At 40.7% G+C, this 18,595-nt stretch overlaps 2 protein-coding genes across 2 annotated transcripts; one reads left to right on the top strand and one right to left on the bottom strand.

The window, feature by feature from the left end:
• Positions 1–1,966: 1,966 nt before the first annotated feature.
• On the bottom strand, positions 1,967–17,036 carry pms1 (PMS1 homolog 1, mismatch repair system component). Its single transcript, XM_088414358.1, has 13 exons — positions 16,823–17,036; positions 13,405–13,543; positions 12,917–13,099; positions 12,580–12,682; positions 11,651–11,814; positions 9,841–9,957; positions 8,494–8,616; positions 8,262–8,408; positions 7,481–8,196; positions 5,402–5,857; positions 4,958–5,088; positions 3,333–3,493; positions 1,967–3,222 (listed from the first exon to the last, which is right to left on the bottom strand). The coding sequence occupies exons 2-13, from the start codon at positions 13,534–13,536 to the stop codon at positions 3,022–3,024; spliced, it is 2,634 nt and encodes an 877-aa protein (XP_088270484.1). The 5' UTR covers positions 13,537–13,543; positions 16,823–17,036; the 3' UTR covers positions 1,967–3,021.
• Positions 14,060–18,577, top strand: ormdl1 (ORMDL sphingolipid biosynthesis regulator 1). Its single transcript, XM_088414370.1, has 4 exons — positions 14,060–14,209; positions 15,927–16,106; positions 16,901–17,052; positions 17,155–18,577. The coding sequence occupies exons 2-4, from the start codon at positions 15,933–15,935 to the stop codon at positions 17,288–17,290; spliced, it is 462 nt and encodes a 153-aa protein (XP_088270496.1). The 5' UTR covers positions 14,060–14,209; positions 15,927–15,932; the 3' UTR covers positions 17,291–18,577.
• The last annotated feature ends 18 nt before the right edge of the window (positions 18,578–18,595 follow it).

The raw sequence follows: 18,595 nt of genomic DNA, 5'->3' as shown, positions 1-18,595 counted from the left end.
CAAATTTAAGAGCAAATTAATTAGAACATGAAGCCAAATTTGTTAGTGTTTATATAGAGGTGTACGGTCATCCAAATGATAAGCCAGAAATAAAACACATGATGTTACGTGATCTACCTTTGAGAGTTACTGAACAAAATAGGCCTTGCGACACCAATTCAAAACTAGTTCCAAAGTCTAACAAATAAGACACGGCTGGAACAGCACTCAGTTTCAAGTATCCCCCAATAACAAAATGCTTTGCGCTGATTACGGGCTACTTGGCTGAAAAATATAGATTGCAAGGTACTGAAAAAATGTTGAGAACCAACCGCAAATTTGGGGGGCATTCACTTACTAAAATGTGACGGCTAAGAAACAATATCATAAATTGTTTGAATTTTGTGACCTTATATCATGTGCATGTATGTATCAAATTTGTCAACACAAACAGGTGCTCAAATATGAAGGAGGACCTCCAAAATTAGACGACAAAAGCGGTTAAATATAGATTGCGTGCCTTAATTTTAGATTTGATGACTGTGGAGTGGGGGGGGGGCTTTGCGAAAAAGGATCTACGCATGCACCGAATGCATCGCGCATTCGCAACGTAACGGGAGAACGTCTGGAAGATACGGTCCACGGTTCGATACTTTTCGTATGCGGCCAAAAATTTTGAATCATTCCGTTCTGGCAATCTGCGAAATGATTCGTTTCAGTGGCGGGGAAAGGGATGCAACAGGTGGCGTGAAAAGACAGCTGGCAAAAGGCAGCTCCTGCTGACCTTTTAATCCTCCGCCCCTACCTCCCCCAATTACTGAGATCTGCCCCTTGGGTGATAAGCGTAGCGCGTACGGAGCAGATTCCGCTGCTGCTGCATACATTTGGTGACACGAGAAACTCATGCGCGTGTTTACAAGCGTTTCACGCAGGTCTCGGGCCCGCGGCGATGCGGAAGCCATATGGAAGGGGGCTCCTATCACGTATAACAAGACACGTGGTGAGCTTTGACCTTTCGCTGGCCCAACTATAATATTATGCTAACATAAGCCATCGCGTTGCACTTTTTCCCCTCGGGGGATTCGGTGTCCCACAGTGAAAACCCGCTGATGTACCCCCCTTCTCGGCTTAGCACGCCCTAACCGGTGCAAAGCTTTTTAAAAAAAATACCTAGAACTGTCACGGCGTTGAAGTAAAACTTGCGGAAACCGTCTTTAAATCTCTTGGAATGATGGCGTGCCTTCACGAGCCTCAATGGATATTCATACCCCGATTTTCAAAACCGCCGCTTCTAGATGATGTAGGAGAAAAAAATTGCCGCGTTAAAAAAAAAAAAAATCTGGCTGCCATTTTGTAATCAGCGTGCCAATTTTAGTTTGAATCTATATCCAACTTTTACTCTTCATATCCTTCCAATTTATTTGCTCTTAATTTGACTCCCGTGAAGTCCTTCCACATATCCCGTGGGGTACTCATACAGAGAGATGGACAGCTTAAAATACACATAAATACACAAGTCTGACATATCTCAAGGACCTGAGCATGTCTTAAAAAGTTCAATTAAAACCGAAACACTAACTTTCAATGTTTTCCTACAGTACTAACATTTTACTGATTTTTGTTTGAAGTTCAAAATAAAAACAGGAAATGCAGTGTTCCCGGGGTCAGCGGAATCGCTTATAACCTGAAATTTTACATAAAGAGTTTCCTGAAATTTTAAACTGATCAATTATCAACCCTCAAAACTTCTAAAAAGACCGCTATCGATAGTTATCAAAATGCAAATACAGTATCGGCCAGGCCGATAATCATCCCTACTATACTATACTACCACGATACTCTCCCGACTCAAATCCAAATTTGAGAAGCGCCTCTATTGAGCACGCAACCTGACTTGACTGTGTCGAAATTTACGATTCCATATTCCATGTCCTTGACTGACTAGACTAGTACCCGGTGAATGTGCGCATATAACGTAGAACATCTATCTGTGCTACCTAAAAAGGCTTTATTGAATTTAGCAGGTAACAATATTCTTTGGCATTTACAGCAAGTACATTACATTTTGACATCCATCTGGAAAAGTACTCACACAAGAACCATAGTAGTTCATATCTCCCCGTCATGCCCATCGCTACGGCTAGAAAGCACACTCGCAAATCGATCTACAGCGGATACAAAAAGTCAACACAACAATGTTAAATACAAAGTTTTGATATGAGAAGACAAACATCACAAAACAATGCTGATGGATTTGCATTTCAGAATTGCCTTCTATTTCACAGGCAGTCACTTTTCTTGAAATTTATTATAGGCAACAATATTTTAACTCGTATATCCTTTGGTTGACATTTTGGGTTATTTGGCAATAGCCAAACTGCTTGAAAAGTGGAGATGTAACGAAGGCTAGTGGTTCATTATTCAAATAAATCCAGGGCTGCAAATGTAATTTAAGAAAGTGACACATGTCAACCAGAGCTCCATTGTGGTTATATTGGATCATATTAAACAGAGAACAGTATGTGCTGTCCCTGGCAAACTAACGTAACGGATGGCCAGAGAGAGAAAAAAAATGGATTTCAACTCACTAACTGCCATTGACGGCTATAGACGTCAAAAAGCTATTATCACTGGGCTGGCAGTGAATAAGTTCATGTGGGTACAATATCCCATTTTCTTTACATTGTATTGAGAAACAACACTGCCACTGATAAAAAAAACAAAAAACAAAGGGATTTTAACTTAGTCAATGCGGCAATGACCGCTTAACATTGCAAAGATCCAGCAAGTATTTTATATATTGATTCTCCCACAAAATCTGCCGATATTAAGCCCAGCTAAAATGTATTTTTGACATTCATAGCTGTCAATGGCAGCCCAGTAAAAAAGGATCTTTGACGTCTACAGCCATCAACGGCAAGAAAATGCGTTCAAGAAGGCTGTGTTCCTTTGCTCTTCGCCGGTGCAAGATGTGTGAAACAACATGTACGGTATTAGTGTTTAAAATGTTTTGCGCGCAAAAGCAAACTGGTAGTATCGGAGTCACAGTTCCAAAGGTTTGAAGAGAGCCTTGGCCTGCTGGTGCGTGTGAGGGACGTCACACAGCGGCTGTAAGAAAGGCCTCCCGTGCAAACAGGTGCGGGTGCTCTCACCCAGTTGCTGCTGCATCCGTCTCACCATGTCCTCCACGTCCTCCCTAGATAAATGCGCCGGCATCTGTCGGACCAGTCGCACCGCTTCGCTCTGGGCGGAACACGGAGTCAATTCATTCAGCGAGAAAGACGACGGACAAACGGCGCGCCCGAGGCGCACGGTGCTTCACGTACTACACTTTGCCCGTCTTTCTCACTCACTTGCAGGTAGTTGGAGACTTTGAGCGGCCGACACTCCCGCACAGTTTTGGCCTTCCTGCGCACAAGCGCCGTCATGATCTCCCCGAGGTCCTCCACACCGAGGAAAGGCACGCAGTCGGCCAGCGCCGTCACTTCCAGATGTCCCTGGACCGACGTGCCGCCTGGCCAAGACAAGCACAAAGCGAGGATTAATATACTTGCGGACGAAGGTTCTATCTCCAGGAAATAATAATAAATAAATATTGTGATTTACAGTCTGGACGCTGACCAAGTCAAACCGCTGAGGGCCAAATGGAGTGTTAAATGACTAATAGAAGCCCCAGAAGACCGAGAGGAAGTGGGGAAAAAACATGGCCTGTCATTTAAAGAGGAAATATCACAAATCACGCAAATGCATATTTCTGACACAAGGCTTGGACGCTTGTATTCCAAAAAGAGAGGGGCAAAATATTCCAAGATCTTCACTTGAGGCAACGCGCCCTAGGGGGGGGCTGGCAGTGACCGATGAAAATTCCTTAAATTCTTTGAAAGGGCAAGCATCGCCATCACCTGCGAGCCGCCGAAAAGGTCACGGCATCGGGCAAAATGCCAAATTTTGAGCGTGGCAACAAAAACAAGCAAAAGTCACAGGAAGCTAAGGAATAATCCCGGTAATGAAGACCAAATGCTGCCAAACACCCACTTATCAGCTGTTATGTTACGAAACATGAAGGAAAAACATTGGCATCGGGTTATTCGGTTCTTACCGTTTGTTACATGAGCTGCTATCATGCAAAATTATTAAGCCGTTGCCTCAAATGCATTTAGAGGGGACATATAGAAAAGTCACCTATCATTTGCAGTTTCTGTGCTAAATGTGTTAACTTTAGGGACCTATTTATTTAATTCAACTAGAGAAGTCAAAGTTAATCACTTAACCGAACTGTAATCAATCATCAAATGAATCAACAATTAATTTAATAATGAGTAATAACATCATCGGTTCCTGTGTGACATTGATTATTTTTTGTTTAGTTGTATTTTTTTCGATTGAACAATACTAACCACACAGTAATCGGTTAATAAAAAAGTAATTGGGGAAAATATACCGTCATTTTGCAATATACTTTATCGCGAAAATAAATGTTATCCAAAACTATAAAATATAAAACTGAATAACCACAAAAATAATTGCTTAACATATATTTCCCCATTTACTCAAAATGAATATTGGTGATCAGCCTTTGACTACTAATGTTCTGTATCACTATCAGCTCTGGGAAAAAAAAAAAAAACCCCTAACATTTCGGTCTCAGTGGCTCAGGGTTCAGATGACAACTTATCACAGCTAACCAAAGTTTGTCAATGACATTTGTAAGCTGAGCTGTGATTGGATGTTAATTGAGCCGTGAGCAGCTATGATGTTTTCATCAAAGGCAAGTTGGCAAAATGGTCGCCTTATCAGTTGGATTTTGCTGTTTAATTCATATCACACAAACTCGACCTTAATAAGAATGACGTTTTTACACTAAGAGGGTCACATATTGTATAGCACATTTTTATAGAGATTTTTTTGGGGTAGCCTCCCCCTTAATGGCTGCAAACAAGAAGGCGTACACAAGCGGTCACTTTGTGATTGGGTTCACCTGGCGTGAGTCTGACTTGAAATCCATTGGCCACAAGTCTCGGGTCAGAGATGAACATCCTACCGTTCAGATCTGGACTTTGTTTCTCCATGTTGCATAAAGTCTCCATATAGTCGCTCCCCCCGACACTTCTGCACAAGCCACAATGCGAGAAAGTCAGCAGCACAAATAAAGCTCTATTTCAATCCATGGCGAACTAGTAGGACAATTATTTGAGTAGCGGAAATCACAAACGTGGAAATCACAGATTCCCAACCAGCGTGTGAATATTTCATGAAGTAAAAAAAAAACAACATTATTTTAAAAGGCCTTATATTGCCCATCCCTGATGCACTGTACACTCCATATGTAGGCGGAACACAAATATGACTTTTAATTCAAAACGAGAAGCACTATCGATAAGTGTCCAGCATAGGCAGTTTGCAAGTGCGAGTGATACCTTACCCAGGTGTTATGAGTATGGGCTTCTGCAGGGTGACTGCTGGAAGTACATGATTCTGCATGAGCCTCTCAAGCAGCAAGCTCTCCTGCACCCGAAAGGGGTTTAACAACATGAGCCTCTGACCGCATAAAACCAGCCAGACGCTCTGAGAGGCCATCCGCTTTAGAAGACGGAGACCCCGCGGGGCCGCGATCTTCCGCGACAGGCGCTGGAGTCGCGCGCCCAGGCCGGACATGCAAAAGGGGAGGGGCCGCAAAGGCTTGGGAGTCACGCTGGGTGCCTTCTTCTGAGGGTGCTGCACAGAGAAGAGCTCGTCCAAGAGCTGCTGGTTGGACAGCGGGGCCTTGCGCTTCTGGCCTGGGGCGGAGGTTGCGCGGCAGCGGCCGCTGCCGTTAGCCAGTTTGGCGGCGCAAGTGCGGTCGTGCCGCTCCAGCTGTTTCTGTGCCTTCTCCTCATACCTGTAAAATTCAGACATACAGCCATGTTTTTAGCACAAACACCTGGTTAGACAGTTTTATTTTCACCTGATAATGGGTATTTTTTAAGCCACTGCATACAACTCACCCCACCAAAAAAGCTCTCAAGGCAAATACATTGTGTTAAGGTGTAACAATTAATCAACAAAAAATTGATAATAAAACAAATCAAAAATTGATTCCGATAAGAACTCAATTGTACAGAGACCTAAAATTTTTCGAATTCTCTGAATTTCAGAACATTCTTCGATTTATTTGGTCCACAATCAACGCAGACTATCGTGCGAAATCAAAGGACGACATCTGCTCTTACTTTGCAAAACTATTATCAAAATGTTCGCGTATTCTCTGACATTGCGGACCAAAACAGTAGTCAGACGTTCATTTTGATTTTCTGAGCTGTTATTTGAAGTCCTGTTCTTGAAAACTTGGATGAAAATTAAAGCATTGATTAATCAATGAAATGAATGATAATCTATAACATAAATAATCACTAGTTGTAGCCCTTATTCTGTAATTAATGTCAGATATACCCCGTTTTGCTATCAACAGTCGGGCCCAATCCCCACCCCTCACTTGACACAATCAATCAAAAACTGGCCAGAAAAAAAAAAAAAATCCTGAAATGTATTACATTTTAAAAATATGCTTCCTATTGTTCACAGTGTTCAATCAATTTGCGCAACAACACAACAGGGGGATTTCACATTTTAAAACACTACTTGGGAGTAAGGCTCATACTCCAACTAGCAGATCGGATGATTACTGCTGGAATCATCTTGTAAATTGAAATAGTGAAGTGTAGTATAATAAATGCGAAGCAGTTTGCTGCGTGGAAGCGAGATACCTCGAAATATCAGTCATTTAAGATAACAAAATGAGAGCGATTGGAACATATTTTGAGACTAGTTATGTTTTCCTTTTTTCCCCCTCTGCTAAATGACTCCATCCCTGTCTTACCTTGATGAATATAAATCCTTTTGAGTCGCACGGGGGGCCGAAAGGGGTCAAACGCTAACGCTCATTACCTCCATCTGTTGGCTGCCAAATCTCTTCTCGACTGGCCAACTTTGTGTCACTCGTCTAGTAAGTGTGGATGTGATTTTCCATGGAGAAAAACAACGGTGAGAAGCGGTAAAGGGCACTTTTGTCATTCAAGCGATACCATGATGGCATACAATATAAACGACCTCATTTATGTGAAAAATGATCTAAACTATGAAAGTAAGGTTTAGTACAAGTGGCAGCTGGATGGTGAGCGTCCACATGGTCATCAGAATCTGCTAACTTTAGCTGAAATTTTAAATGACTAAAATCGCTTTTAAATCGATTCATTATTAACTATCGGATTTTTAAAACAGGCAAATGCTGATCTTTCGTCAAAATGTAGAATATCGACCGCCTTATAATTGACCTATTTTTGAGTAAATCAAACTGTCGATCAAAAAGTGTTAAATGTTTTTTTTGTTGTTTTGATTAAGAGTGTTAAAAAATCAAAATTGCCAAGAATGACTGAAAAAAATAAAATAAAATTGAGACTTTTTTGGACCATAAATGGTTGAGCCCTACTGTACATCTAAGAAGATAACAGGCTGTAAAACTTACGTCTTGCGGTCGTCCTCCGTTAGATTTTTCCACCTGTCATGAACAGCGTTGCTAATCTCCTGCAAGCTGGCGCCGGGTTTCTCCCTGAGAACGTGTGCACGGGCGTCTTTTTCGAACAGAGCGACCGGCGATAGTGGCGCTCTCATCGTCCGGTTGCTGATCAAGTCGAAGGCTGTCAGAGCCGCGCGCTTTTCTGTGATGACGTTGCACATCTTTTTGGTTGACTCCATCTCATCTCCGGCTGGGCCACTTGGAGGGGAGGCTTGAAGGATTTTGATGGGCTGGAGGGGCTCTCCTGACACCGGGTCGGTCAGGCCAGTGCCCTTGCTCCAGTCTTCCGCAGATATACAGGGTCTGCTGGACTCTGTGTCATCTTTGAGTTCTTCAGAGAGTTCACTTGGCAAGCATACAGCTTCATCATCCCTGGGAAGGATGTTTGATTCTAAGTCAGTGGGAATCCGGTTGACGATCCAGTCCTCTGCCGCCGAGGATGAAGAGCTACTGCTGGAGGTCCGTCTGTTTGTCGGTGGCTTGTCCTGGACTGCGGCGTCTGACTCTTCAAGTGTATCCTTAAGAATGATATCGTTCTCTGGTTCTTCAGCGGCGGATGCCGAAAACGAGGGATCGTGGCCGAGCGGTTCCACCGAAGACTCACAAGCGGGCCGATACCCGTAGAGGGAAACCAGCAGAGCTTCCAACGCTGTAAACAAGGCTTCCTAGAAGCAAACAGGGAAGCGATGAGGATGTTCCTATTTGTCTGTGTTGAACCTTCCCAGAATACCTTGTTGTGGAGAAGAACTTGGGTCTTGTCAGGTGTTAGATTGACATCCACCGAGGAGGGCGCAATGGTGATTTGAAGCATTAGGATGGGGTAGCGGTTCTGCACCGACTCCTCCGCATATTGTGCGGCATAGTGTTGACGAAGTAACTGACAGCGGATCGTAAGTTGAAACATAAGCTTGAAAGAAACCTCAAAAAACGCTATCAAAACAAAGAGTGTTGCATCTGCATACCTTGATGATGTCCTTATGGTGCACGGGCCGATTGTTGACAAATATGAAGGTTTTGTCCGGGACCGAAGTACTCGTGCAAAAGGCATCGGCTCCAGGCTTAGGGAAAAAACCCTCGAGAAAAATCTTAGAAAGAGGCAAACATGGACGGGGGGGAATATAGAAAGATCAAGACTCATGAGTAAAGATTTCATAGGGTCAATTATTATCATATTTTCATTGTCAATATGCTTTGTACACAGTACACACACACACAGTACATTGGCTGGGTGGTACGGCCAAAAAATACTCGATTTTCACCAGCCATTCTGAACAAAGACACTTTTAATCAAGTCAAAGTCAATTTTCTGATCTATTTTCATTGAAATAACAAACTCAACAAAAATAACATAAAACCAAACAATGCTACGAAAAAGTCCATTATGGAAGTGAGCTTGTAAGACACTGCGGGGCTAATTAATGTTGTATCGGTTCCAGGTGGCAAAGAGCCCCACTTTTTTGTCCCCCTCCACATGGCTTGGGGCTCATTATTTGCAAGGCTCGCTAAAAACGAGCCACGCTTTCATTTGAGGGCACATGTGGTCCTCCCCGTTTCTGCTCATTACCTTCACTTTTATGGCAACACAAATGGCGACTCCTTGGCCTCCGAGGGCTCGTGGGACAAGACCAAAGGCCGATCTCATAACCGGGCGCAGCGACAAATCAACAACGACTTTGGGTTGAGAGAAACGAGAGAAACAAGATGAAAAGGTGCTGCTCTATATCTGTCACAGGCGATTAGTTGCCAGGTAGCGAGCCGCACAGCACCTAGCGTGACCCAGCAGAAAACGCTAATTCAATTACGATCAGCACAACAAAGCTTAGCTAACAATATAAAAAAGAAGGAAAAGAGCGTGAAAAAACTTGGCCGATGACCAACTGACCACATTTGCTGGCTTGAGACCAGCGCTTCTTGGCTATTAGCTCACGCTCGAGTAGAATGCGAATTCCACTGAAATGAATCCTTCTATAGTATATAGTATAGTATATACTGTATATCCTGTTTGTTCAAAGATCAGTGAAATTTAGCATTTCAGTTTTTTTTAAACTATATACGACTATTGGGAGGTATTTACTTGTGAATATTTTTATTTAACCTTCAAAGACATAAAGCTGATGTCTCTGGGATCTCTCTGTATTGGTTTGTTAGAATTTTCTTTTATCGGAGATTTATGGCAGAGTTTTGACTTAGATTTTATTTTAGCGAGGAAATTCTCCTCACAAGTTTCCTTTTCATCATTTTCAAGTTATTTCAGTGCCATTTAAGTCAAAGTCTGAATTGACGAGACAATTTTACATTTCCAAACAAACCTCTTCTTGTTCTTGCCGATGGTGACACGGGAGGAGGTTGGCAAGCGTACTGGAGCCCAACGTGGCAAGGAGAGCGCTCCTGTGGTCGGCCGCCTTGGCCTTCTGCCACACCACCACCTGGGATGGGTTGACACACATGCGCCATACACATTTAACGTCCACATGTCAACCAACAACTTATTTGATGTCAAGCAACAGCACACCACAGCCATCATGGTAGAAGTGAAGGCAGACAATGTGTAGTAACAATGTTAATGTGTTTATCATATTAAAATTTTTCAATGTGGAAAATGAAGAGTTGAAATGTGTGCAAATTGAGCACTTTTCATGGCAGAAAGCATACAGTACAGCTATGTTTAATACAACTACTTTTTTGCGTCTTGTGAAAAACTGATGATTGTTTTGCTAGGTTTACTAGTCATGTAATATGTCTGAATGTTACCAGAGTATAATTGCCAATTCGTTTCTTAGTTCATTTGGATGCACTACTTTTTTTCTCCCCAATAAAATGCTGAGGTATCAGAGTGGGACTGGGAATCTGCAGATCATCAAAATCTGAAGTGAAAATAAAATTGTGGAAAAATTGGAATCTCCTGATCACAAATCTTAAAGCACACTAAGTACCTGTGCTGTGACATATTTCAGTGAAACTGCAAAAAAAAAAAAGAATTAAGTAAATCACTATTCGTTGTTACTCTGCAAACTCGCGCAGCCCGCGATAGGCATGCATGAGCTTTTTGACGTACAGTTAGCAGATGAAAACGGATCGCTCCTGTAAACAGCTCGTAAAGAAGCCGTGAAAGATGACACACGGGCCTCGTTGTAAAGGATAGGGGCCGGCCAGAGCAGAATGTACAAAATGGGGGCATTCGTTACTCACCGTTAACAACCTTGAGGGGGATTTCTAGGAAGGTCATATAAAGTGATTGGTGCTGTGCCCTCTCCCTGACCCACATAGCCTACATACGCACGCACGCACGCACGCACGCTCGGTGCGGCCTGAAACACAAACTGCAGCTGAGTTCAGCAACTTGCTCAAGCATCATAATCAGCTAAATGCGACTTCACAGTCAGTCATATTTGTGTTTGGAGCTCCTGACAGCTGTGATTAGGCAGCTACCTGGGATGGAACTGGTCACTTGCTCAATACGTGCACGGCAGATTAACCCCATCTTCTATAAACACTGACGCATGGGCTTTTATCCACAACATCAGCAGATAGGGAAAAAAAAAAAACAGTTTAGAACTGTCCCCAATGTTAAAAGTCATATCATCCTATTTGAAAAACTTAAAAAAATTGGCACTTTTTTGGACTGATACCAGAACAAGTGCTCAATTGTTGAGTAGTCATTGATATCAATACAGCTAATATTTTTGACAAGTAAACTTTATGAGGCAAAAAAAAACAAAACACTATGGCAGTTATTTTTAAAGACATAAATATGTTTTGTCTTCAAATAATCTGATTGGTTAGTAAAATTTAGAAAAACAATTTCAGATGGAAAATATTTTCTTAGGTACAGTAAAATCCTAATACAGTATTGCCATTCTTGGTGCGCATAAAGCAAACCATGAGAAGGTTGCTAAGGACACCTTGTGGCTGCACTGAGCTACAACAAACACCATTCCTGTTAAATATCAGCCCTAGTGACATTGCTTTCTTTGGTACCCCAGAAAGATCCATTGTGTGTGTTTTGTGAATTCTGCATAAATATATAGTGATTATGGAAAGACGTAGCCTTCAAAAACTGACTTTAAAAAAGCAGACATACAGGTTAGAGGGATACTGTTTGAGGAGGAGGAAGGGCACCTTATTGTGAGTGAGAGTGAGTCTCAATTGGGGTTTTATAATGGCGTAGGCCAACAGCAGGTCCTGGATTTTCTTCACCTCATCCTTGCACCTCTTAGCTGTCGAGTAGTATTGTCGTCTGACGGGAAGATTCTTGAAAAGTTTCACGACGCAAACAGTGGTACCTGCAAAACGTGACAAGCATATTTTGTATTAGCTTAGATGCTTTGGGTTTTGCATCAACTGATGGTTAGCAAATATAAATGTGTATATGTATATGTTTTTATACTAGCAAAAAGAGCTACGAGCATTGTAACATAGTCCTAATACATTTATTTTTAATGCGACTTTTCTGGTAAAAAATAGGAAGAGACGAATTATTGACTGTGCCTTTACTTGGCATTCCGACAAATATTGGCATTATTTCTTTTAATCTGATGGTCAATAATAAATCAATTAAAAACTGTTAATTTCAACGAATTGTTTAACATTTCAGTTAACTTTATAAGAAATTCTGCTGACTCTGAGTACAACACTGCATGATTTGCTTTAGTTTCAAATTAGTTTAACAACAAATAGGTGAAAAGTTAACATTTTTGTTACGAAGTTTAGGAGAGTTTTATTTACAATGGACAACTATTTGTAGCTAGTTGCTTGTACATGTTTCCACTTTTTTTAAGACCTGCTGATGAGTGTGGGAGCTTCCTAAACTTTCTTGTGTAAATTATTAAATAAATAAGCATTATGTAATTCTGAAATGCTGCTCAATAAACATATGCTTTTGTTATTATTCAAACAGTTTCCCTTTGACTGAAAAGTAATTATCATCTCTGCATATCTTTGACAACCGATAGTTGGTATCAGCCAAGTAGTAAAAAAAAACAAAAATTGTGCATAAAAATGCGACTCTTTGATTTTGTGTCATACAACAGTAGTGAATGAGGCCTTGCCTTGGCCTAAGTGAGTCGGCTTCTGAGATATGATACTCCCTTGGGCGTTAAGCGTGTATTGGATGCTGATGTCATCGTCTTCAGTTTTGGTGGTGATGGCCACCTGGAGAGGAATTAAAAAAAAAAAAAAAAAAAGCTCATGTACAATGTAAACAATACAACAAGTCTTGGTCTTCAGTACAGAACATGTGGATGTTTTGGATATATGTTTTTAAATATTTTAATGCAAGATCAAATTGTATCTAGTTAATTGCTAAAATAATCGATTGTAATTTTTCTACTTGACAGTTACAGTCCTTATTACAAGCAATGACACAGTTCACTGACAGTTTCTGACCTCCGCCACGGCGCAAATGGAGCCAAGCGCTTCGCCCCTAAAGCCGTAGGTCTGAAGGTGCTCCAGGTCCTCATGGTTGTGGATCTTGGAGGTGAAATGGCGCACAGCCATCACAGGAGTGTCGGAGGCTTTGATGCCAAAGCCGTTGTCACGTACTTCTATTCGATCCAGGCCGTAGTTTTCCTGCAGTGGCAAATTAAAATGAAAGGTCTTATTAGGCTTTTGTTACCATAGTGACCAGGGGTGGAGTTAGGGCGTTTCAACAAGGCGAGCTGCTTCTACTTGCAGAAGATATGAAAATCATGTTCACTTGTGGGGATACCTGACAAACCAATCCACCACATTATTACGTAAATTAGTCGGATTATGACACACAATTTGAGAATACTGCATTCACAGACACATTTAGAGGAGACAGGCAGCAAACCACGGCGGTGTTCCAATCTATCCCGAACGTAAATTAGGAGGGGAAATTGTGTCAACAGTACCAGTTTGACGTCAATTGTTGAAGCCCCAGCATCGAGTGCATTTTCAAGCAGTTCTTTCACTACATTCGCCATCGAAGTGATGACCTGCGAGCTGGACAACAGCCGCACGGTGTTTGCAGGAAGCTGCTTCATAACGGACCTAAAACAAAAACAAACGAAGTAAATGTTGCTTAATTGTGACTGTGTGGAAGCATAGTGTCGCGAAAAGATGACGTCATGTACTTATGTCATTCCGATGGTGGCTAAAATAAAGACCGGCTTACTGTATTTTATGAGTCTGTTCTAAACCAAATAATGAATACTTACACGTTCACGCCAAAGTTGAATATTAGGTGATTAAAAACTGCAAACTTGTCACGTGTCATAAACAAGCGAAGAAAGTAATTCCCGCCCAGTGTCTACCAAACGCTGATTGGCTGGAAGTGAGAAGTAGGCGGTGGCTGCTCGTGGATGAAGCCCCGAGCGAAAACTTTCAGGTAAATCGTCATCACTATCTCGGGTTTAATACCGAATACAAGCCAACACTTTGTTTTTATTCGATACAACGATGTCAAACACGATATTGAAAACGTAAATGAAATCCAACCATAAATTACTGTCCAAGATGGAACCTTGGATGTAATGTAAAACAAATATTAATACGGTTGAAAGCAGGTGACGTCACACATTGGGCATTCAGACTTCCGCCCTGTGTCTCACTGCGCCAGTCGGCTACGTGAAGCACATCAACAACAAGGTTGTTTTCTCTTTCTCTCCGTAGCGGATCGGCTGTCCAAGCACTGCCACGATTTTCTGCTAGAAACCTGTAAGTATCCGAGACCGTTTGACTTCCACCTTCCTCATAATCGAACAAAAAAATTCTTTTCACGCATATTCCTCCCGTGTGCTACACAACTGCAACAGGATCGCGAAGCGCTATATACGAAACACCGCACAATATATTTACACATTGTAACAATATTGGAAAGTAACTGTATCGGGGTTGTATTTCAGTTGTTTTTCCAGTTTTATCAGTTTCAAGGGACACGGTGGTGAAAAACAGTTGATCTTATCTAACATCTGTTGCCCCGAGGAGTTAGTTTTGTTGTTGTTGTTGCATAACTTTTTGTCGTTTTTGAATTGTAAAAATAAATAAATAAAATAAAGCTTTCTTCTGATGTTACTTCTTTTGACAGTTTCTTCTCCCTACATATTAGAATGGGTGTTATCTCTAAACATGTAACAGGTCACATGGGCCATTACCATTTTGGGGATGGGAAATTAACATAGTCTAATAAAACTTAAAAAAAAAAAATTGCATGTTGTGAACGTCCAAGGGGAAGAGCACTTTTCTACTTTGCGGCGTTGGAAACAGTGTAAGCATTCATCCAACTTGGAAGCTGAAAGCGGGCCAGGGAACAAAGTTCAACAAGATTGACTAAGATATTTTCTTGGTATCACATTTAGGTCCAGTGGGTAAAAGAACATTCTTGGTATTATTTAGATCTGGAAATCGGAGTATTGTTTGTACAGTCCTGCGTTCAAACCTATACATGGTAATCAAAATGTTGATTCACTTGCCTATTTGGGTGCCTTGACATTTCATAAACTTGACATATTTTTTTGCAAGTGTGTGTATCCTAATGAAATGTGGTGTTCCGATGCAAATGATTAACATTTGTTACATTATTACAGCAGAAACAATTGTGCAGTATATATGATACGGATATGATGGGGAATTATATTTTTTTTTCTTTTTTTTGTACGTTGGAAGAGACTCGATCAACTGATACTATTCAAACAAATATCAATAGTCAGCTACAGTAGCTATTAGAAAATATAACCCATTCAAAACATTTGGGTTACATGAATCCAACTTTAAACATGACAATGTGCCGTGTTTGAATACAATACATAAATATTAAAGGACCCTAAGCATTTGCCATATTAAAGCCAAGAAAATCTAATTACGCTGTACTTTTTGTTTCCTTCAGTCCATTCAGGGGAAAACCAAAAAAAAAACAGTTTATGTTGAGAACCCAGGGTGGGACAAAAAATCTGAAAGTCTGAAATAGATCTTGTTTATGAGCGATATTGACATTTTTAATTTACTGATACAATCATTCTTTTTTGGAGGGGGCGGGGGAGATATTGGACCTAGGGATGAGCAAATACTGATACTAAGTATTCATATCAAGCTGATACCTAACCTTAACCACAATGTATCAATACTGCCAATGGAAGCAGATACTAGCATCAGCCTCTCTCATGGAGCAGTTTTATGATCACCAATTTGAAGAACAGAATATTGCCATTATATTCAATACATTTTATGGAAAATGCTTGATGATTAGTCATTGTTTTGGGATATTTTGTATATCAAAACTACTCGTTTTATCGGTACTTGTTATCAGTATCTGATGCCTCAGGAGTTGAGTGTTCACACTATTATCGCTGTGGGAAAAAAAAAAAATGCTATGTACGTGTTGCGAAAAATCACCGCTTGTCAAATTTTGATTTTGTACGGTATTTGCGTTTTCCAGACCAGAATGAACGTGGGTGTGGCACACAGCGAGGTGAACCCCAACACCCGGGTGATGAACAGTCGCGGCATCTGGCTGACCTACGCACTGGGCGTGGGAATCCTTCACATTGTGCTCCTGAGCATTCCCTTCTTCAGCGTACCGCTGGTGTGGACGCTGACCAATGTCATCCACAACTTGGTGAGTACAACGCAGCTGCCGATGCCCCCCCCCCATCGCCGCCTTTTCAAGATGTTGATATTTTTTCCACGTTTGTTTTAAACTGAATAGTTTTCTGTTCAAAAATTCAGTTAAATAACATCGTATGGTACAGATGACCAATAAATCAAATGAATTCAATCTCGTTTTAAGAATCAATGATTTGAAAATGAGCAAAATCGTCAAACTGAGGTTTTATAATAACGACTGCTTTAATTGGGGCATTAAGCAGCTTATGCTGTGAGTATAGAATTTGTGTTAAACTGATTTCAAATCAGTAAACATTGTAGTCAGGCGTTAATTTTTTTTAATAAATAAAACTTTTAAGGAAATGTTTGTTGGGTATATTACTTCAACTAAAATGGATTATTCGTATATCTGTAATTATCCGTAATAATCCAGAATGACTGAAAAAAAATATTTTGTGGCCATATCGTCCAGTCCTACTGCAAAATAAAAACATTTTCAACCAAGTCAAACCCAACCTAGAGCAGTTTTTTAAAATAAAGAAAATACATTTGCAGCAATATCCCTAGCCGTATTTTATTCAGTAACTCCAGAAGATAAATGAAAACTGAACAAAGTCACTCGAACACAATTTAGTAATAAATTGCTAAATGTTCCCATTCATTTGCTTTTAATTTGAAAATCAAAACATACTATTAAAAAGCACTAAACTAGATTAAAATCTCACGTACCTTCATGATGCCCGTTTCAGTACCGCTGATAATGGCAATGGCTCTCCAAAAGTTTTATTGCCCCCCCCCTCTCTCCAGGGGATGTACGTGTTCATGCATGCGGTGAAAGGGACACCTTTTGAGACCCCGGATCAGGGCAAGGCCCGACTTCTCACGCATTGGGAACAGCTGGATTACGGCGTCCAGTTCACCTCCTCCAGAAAGTTCTTCACAATTTCCCCCATCATCCTGTAAGTCATTAGAATCCGATTTTGCACATTTTTGGTGTGTCATCTTAATTCATAAATACCTGTATACTCACATAGTTTTGTCTTTTTTGGTTTGTTCCGCAGTTATTTCTTGGCAAGTTTCTACACTAAATACGACGCGACACACTTTTTTGTCAACACGGCCTCGCTTCTCAGCGTGCTCATCCCCAAGCTACCGCAGCTGCATGGCGTGAGAATCTTTGGGATTAACAAGTACTAAATCCAACTCAGCCCACCCCCCAACGCACACACACACACACACACACCACCACGACATCCATTGGATGCCTGTTCTGTAAAATACAGTATGTGGTGCAATCCATGTCCTTGGGATCAGCGAGAGAAAACATTTGTAAAAATTGTACCTTTCTAAAGACTGGATGCCATGTGCATGCCAAAAGTGCGAATATTAAATCCTCCTGTAAGGTCACGGGTCAAATTGAACAGTTTTAAAGTTTCCAAAAATTCTCATGGCGGGAGATTTTTTTTTTTCTTATTTAAAAAAAACAACTAATCATGACATCATATTTCCAAAAATATGGAGGTGACGGGGTTGACCCAGTTCTCAAAATCTACAATGAATGTTTCATTTGACATATTTGTAAATTGAGTTTAACAATTGCGTGAGAATTTTCAGACACATTTTGTAGTGAGTTTCCCCACACATGATCCAGAACATAGTTGATTAAAAAAAATGTTACAATGTCGAACAAGTGTTTGGGATAGTATAACTTACACTGTCAAATTGACCCAGTTATCGAAATCTGCCATGAATACGTTTCATTTCACATATTTGCAAATTGAGTTAGCATTTCACACTTTTTATAGTGAATTAAACATTCCAATTAATAAAGTTATTACAATTTTAAACAAGTGTTAAACAATTATGACATTTTTTGAGGGTAAAGTAAGATGTACCGGGTCAAACTGACCCGTAAATATAACTACTGCTCTTGATAAATGACATCACATTTTTAACTTTCACAAAAACATTCAAATTTATGTCATTAACATATACACATTCAAATGAAAGGTTGCTTGGGTCAAACTGACCCAGGACTAAAATTTGTGTCCGTAACATGGGTGTTAATGTTCTCAGTCTGGTCTGATCCGGGCTGGCCCAGGTATCAGTGAGGCTTTTGATTGTTTTTGTTCTTTAATATCTGACTTGAATTCATATGGTGACACTAATGGCTATGGCATTTGCTTGTTTTACTTCCTTTTGAGCCTGTGTCTCTTTTCTCTCGGTACACTGATTTTCCAAAGGGTGTCAAATGTATTCACCTTTGCATAATTGAATATAATTTACAATTAAAATACACATTTGTATATATTCTATGAATACTTTTTGTGAATCACAGGGCAGGTGTTTTGTACATTTCTTTTGTGAATGTGCGGTGTAAAATAGTCATGTGGAAGTGAGGGAAATGTCTGTTTATATTGAGAATAGTTCAACTTATTGCATCTTAATAAATTGCTTTTGACCTTTCTGTGAGAGCCAACAATTGCTCCGTGTGTTTGTATG

This window comes from Hippichthys cyanospilos, chromosome 5 (genome assembly GCF_059441005.1).
Source record: "Hippichthys cyanospilos isolate Australia breed blue-spotted pipefish chromosome 5, RoL_Hcya_1.0, whole genome shotgun sequence".
NCBI lineage: Eukaryota > Metazoa > Chordata > Actinopteri > Syngnathiformes > Syngnathidae > Hippichthys > Hippichthys cyanospilos.
Note: the sequence above shows the minus strand (reverse complement) of the source record. Positions and strands in the feature narration are given on the sequence as shown.

What these genes read in the sequence shown, in the direction of transcription:
- pms1 (XM_088414358.1), bottom strand. Translation starts at nt 13,536, where the DNA reads ATGAAGCAGCTTCCTGCAAACACCGTGCGGCTGTTGTCCAGCTCGCAG. An exon ending in ACGGAGGACGACCGCAAGAC is followed by an intron (nt 5,858 to 7,480) that starts GTAAGTTTTACA and finishes TGAATTTTACAG; the next exon opens with GTATGAGGAGAAGGCACAGA. An exon ending in CCCATACTCATAACACCTGG is followed by an intron (nt 5,089 to 5,401) that starts GTAAGGTATCAC and finishes TGGCTTGTGCAG; the next exon opens with AAGTGTCGGGGGGAGCGACT.
- ormdl1 (XM_088414370.1), top strand. Translation starts at nt 15,933, where the DNA reads ATGAACGTGGGTGTGGCACACAGCGAGGTGAACCCCAACACCCGGGTG. An exon ending in CCAATGTCATCCACAACTTG is followed by an intron (nt 16,107 to 16,900) that starts GTGAGTACAACG and finishes CCCTCTCTCCAG; the next exon opens with GGGATGTACGTGTTCATGCA. An exon ending in ACAATTTCCCCCATCATCCT is followed by an intron (nt 17,053 to 17,154) that starts GTAAGTCATTAG and finishes TTTGTTCCGCAG; the next exon opens with TTATTTCTTGGCAAGTTTCT.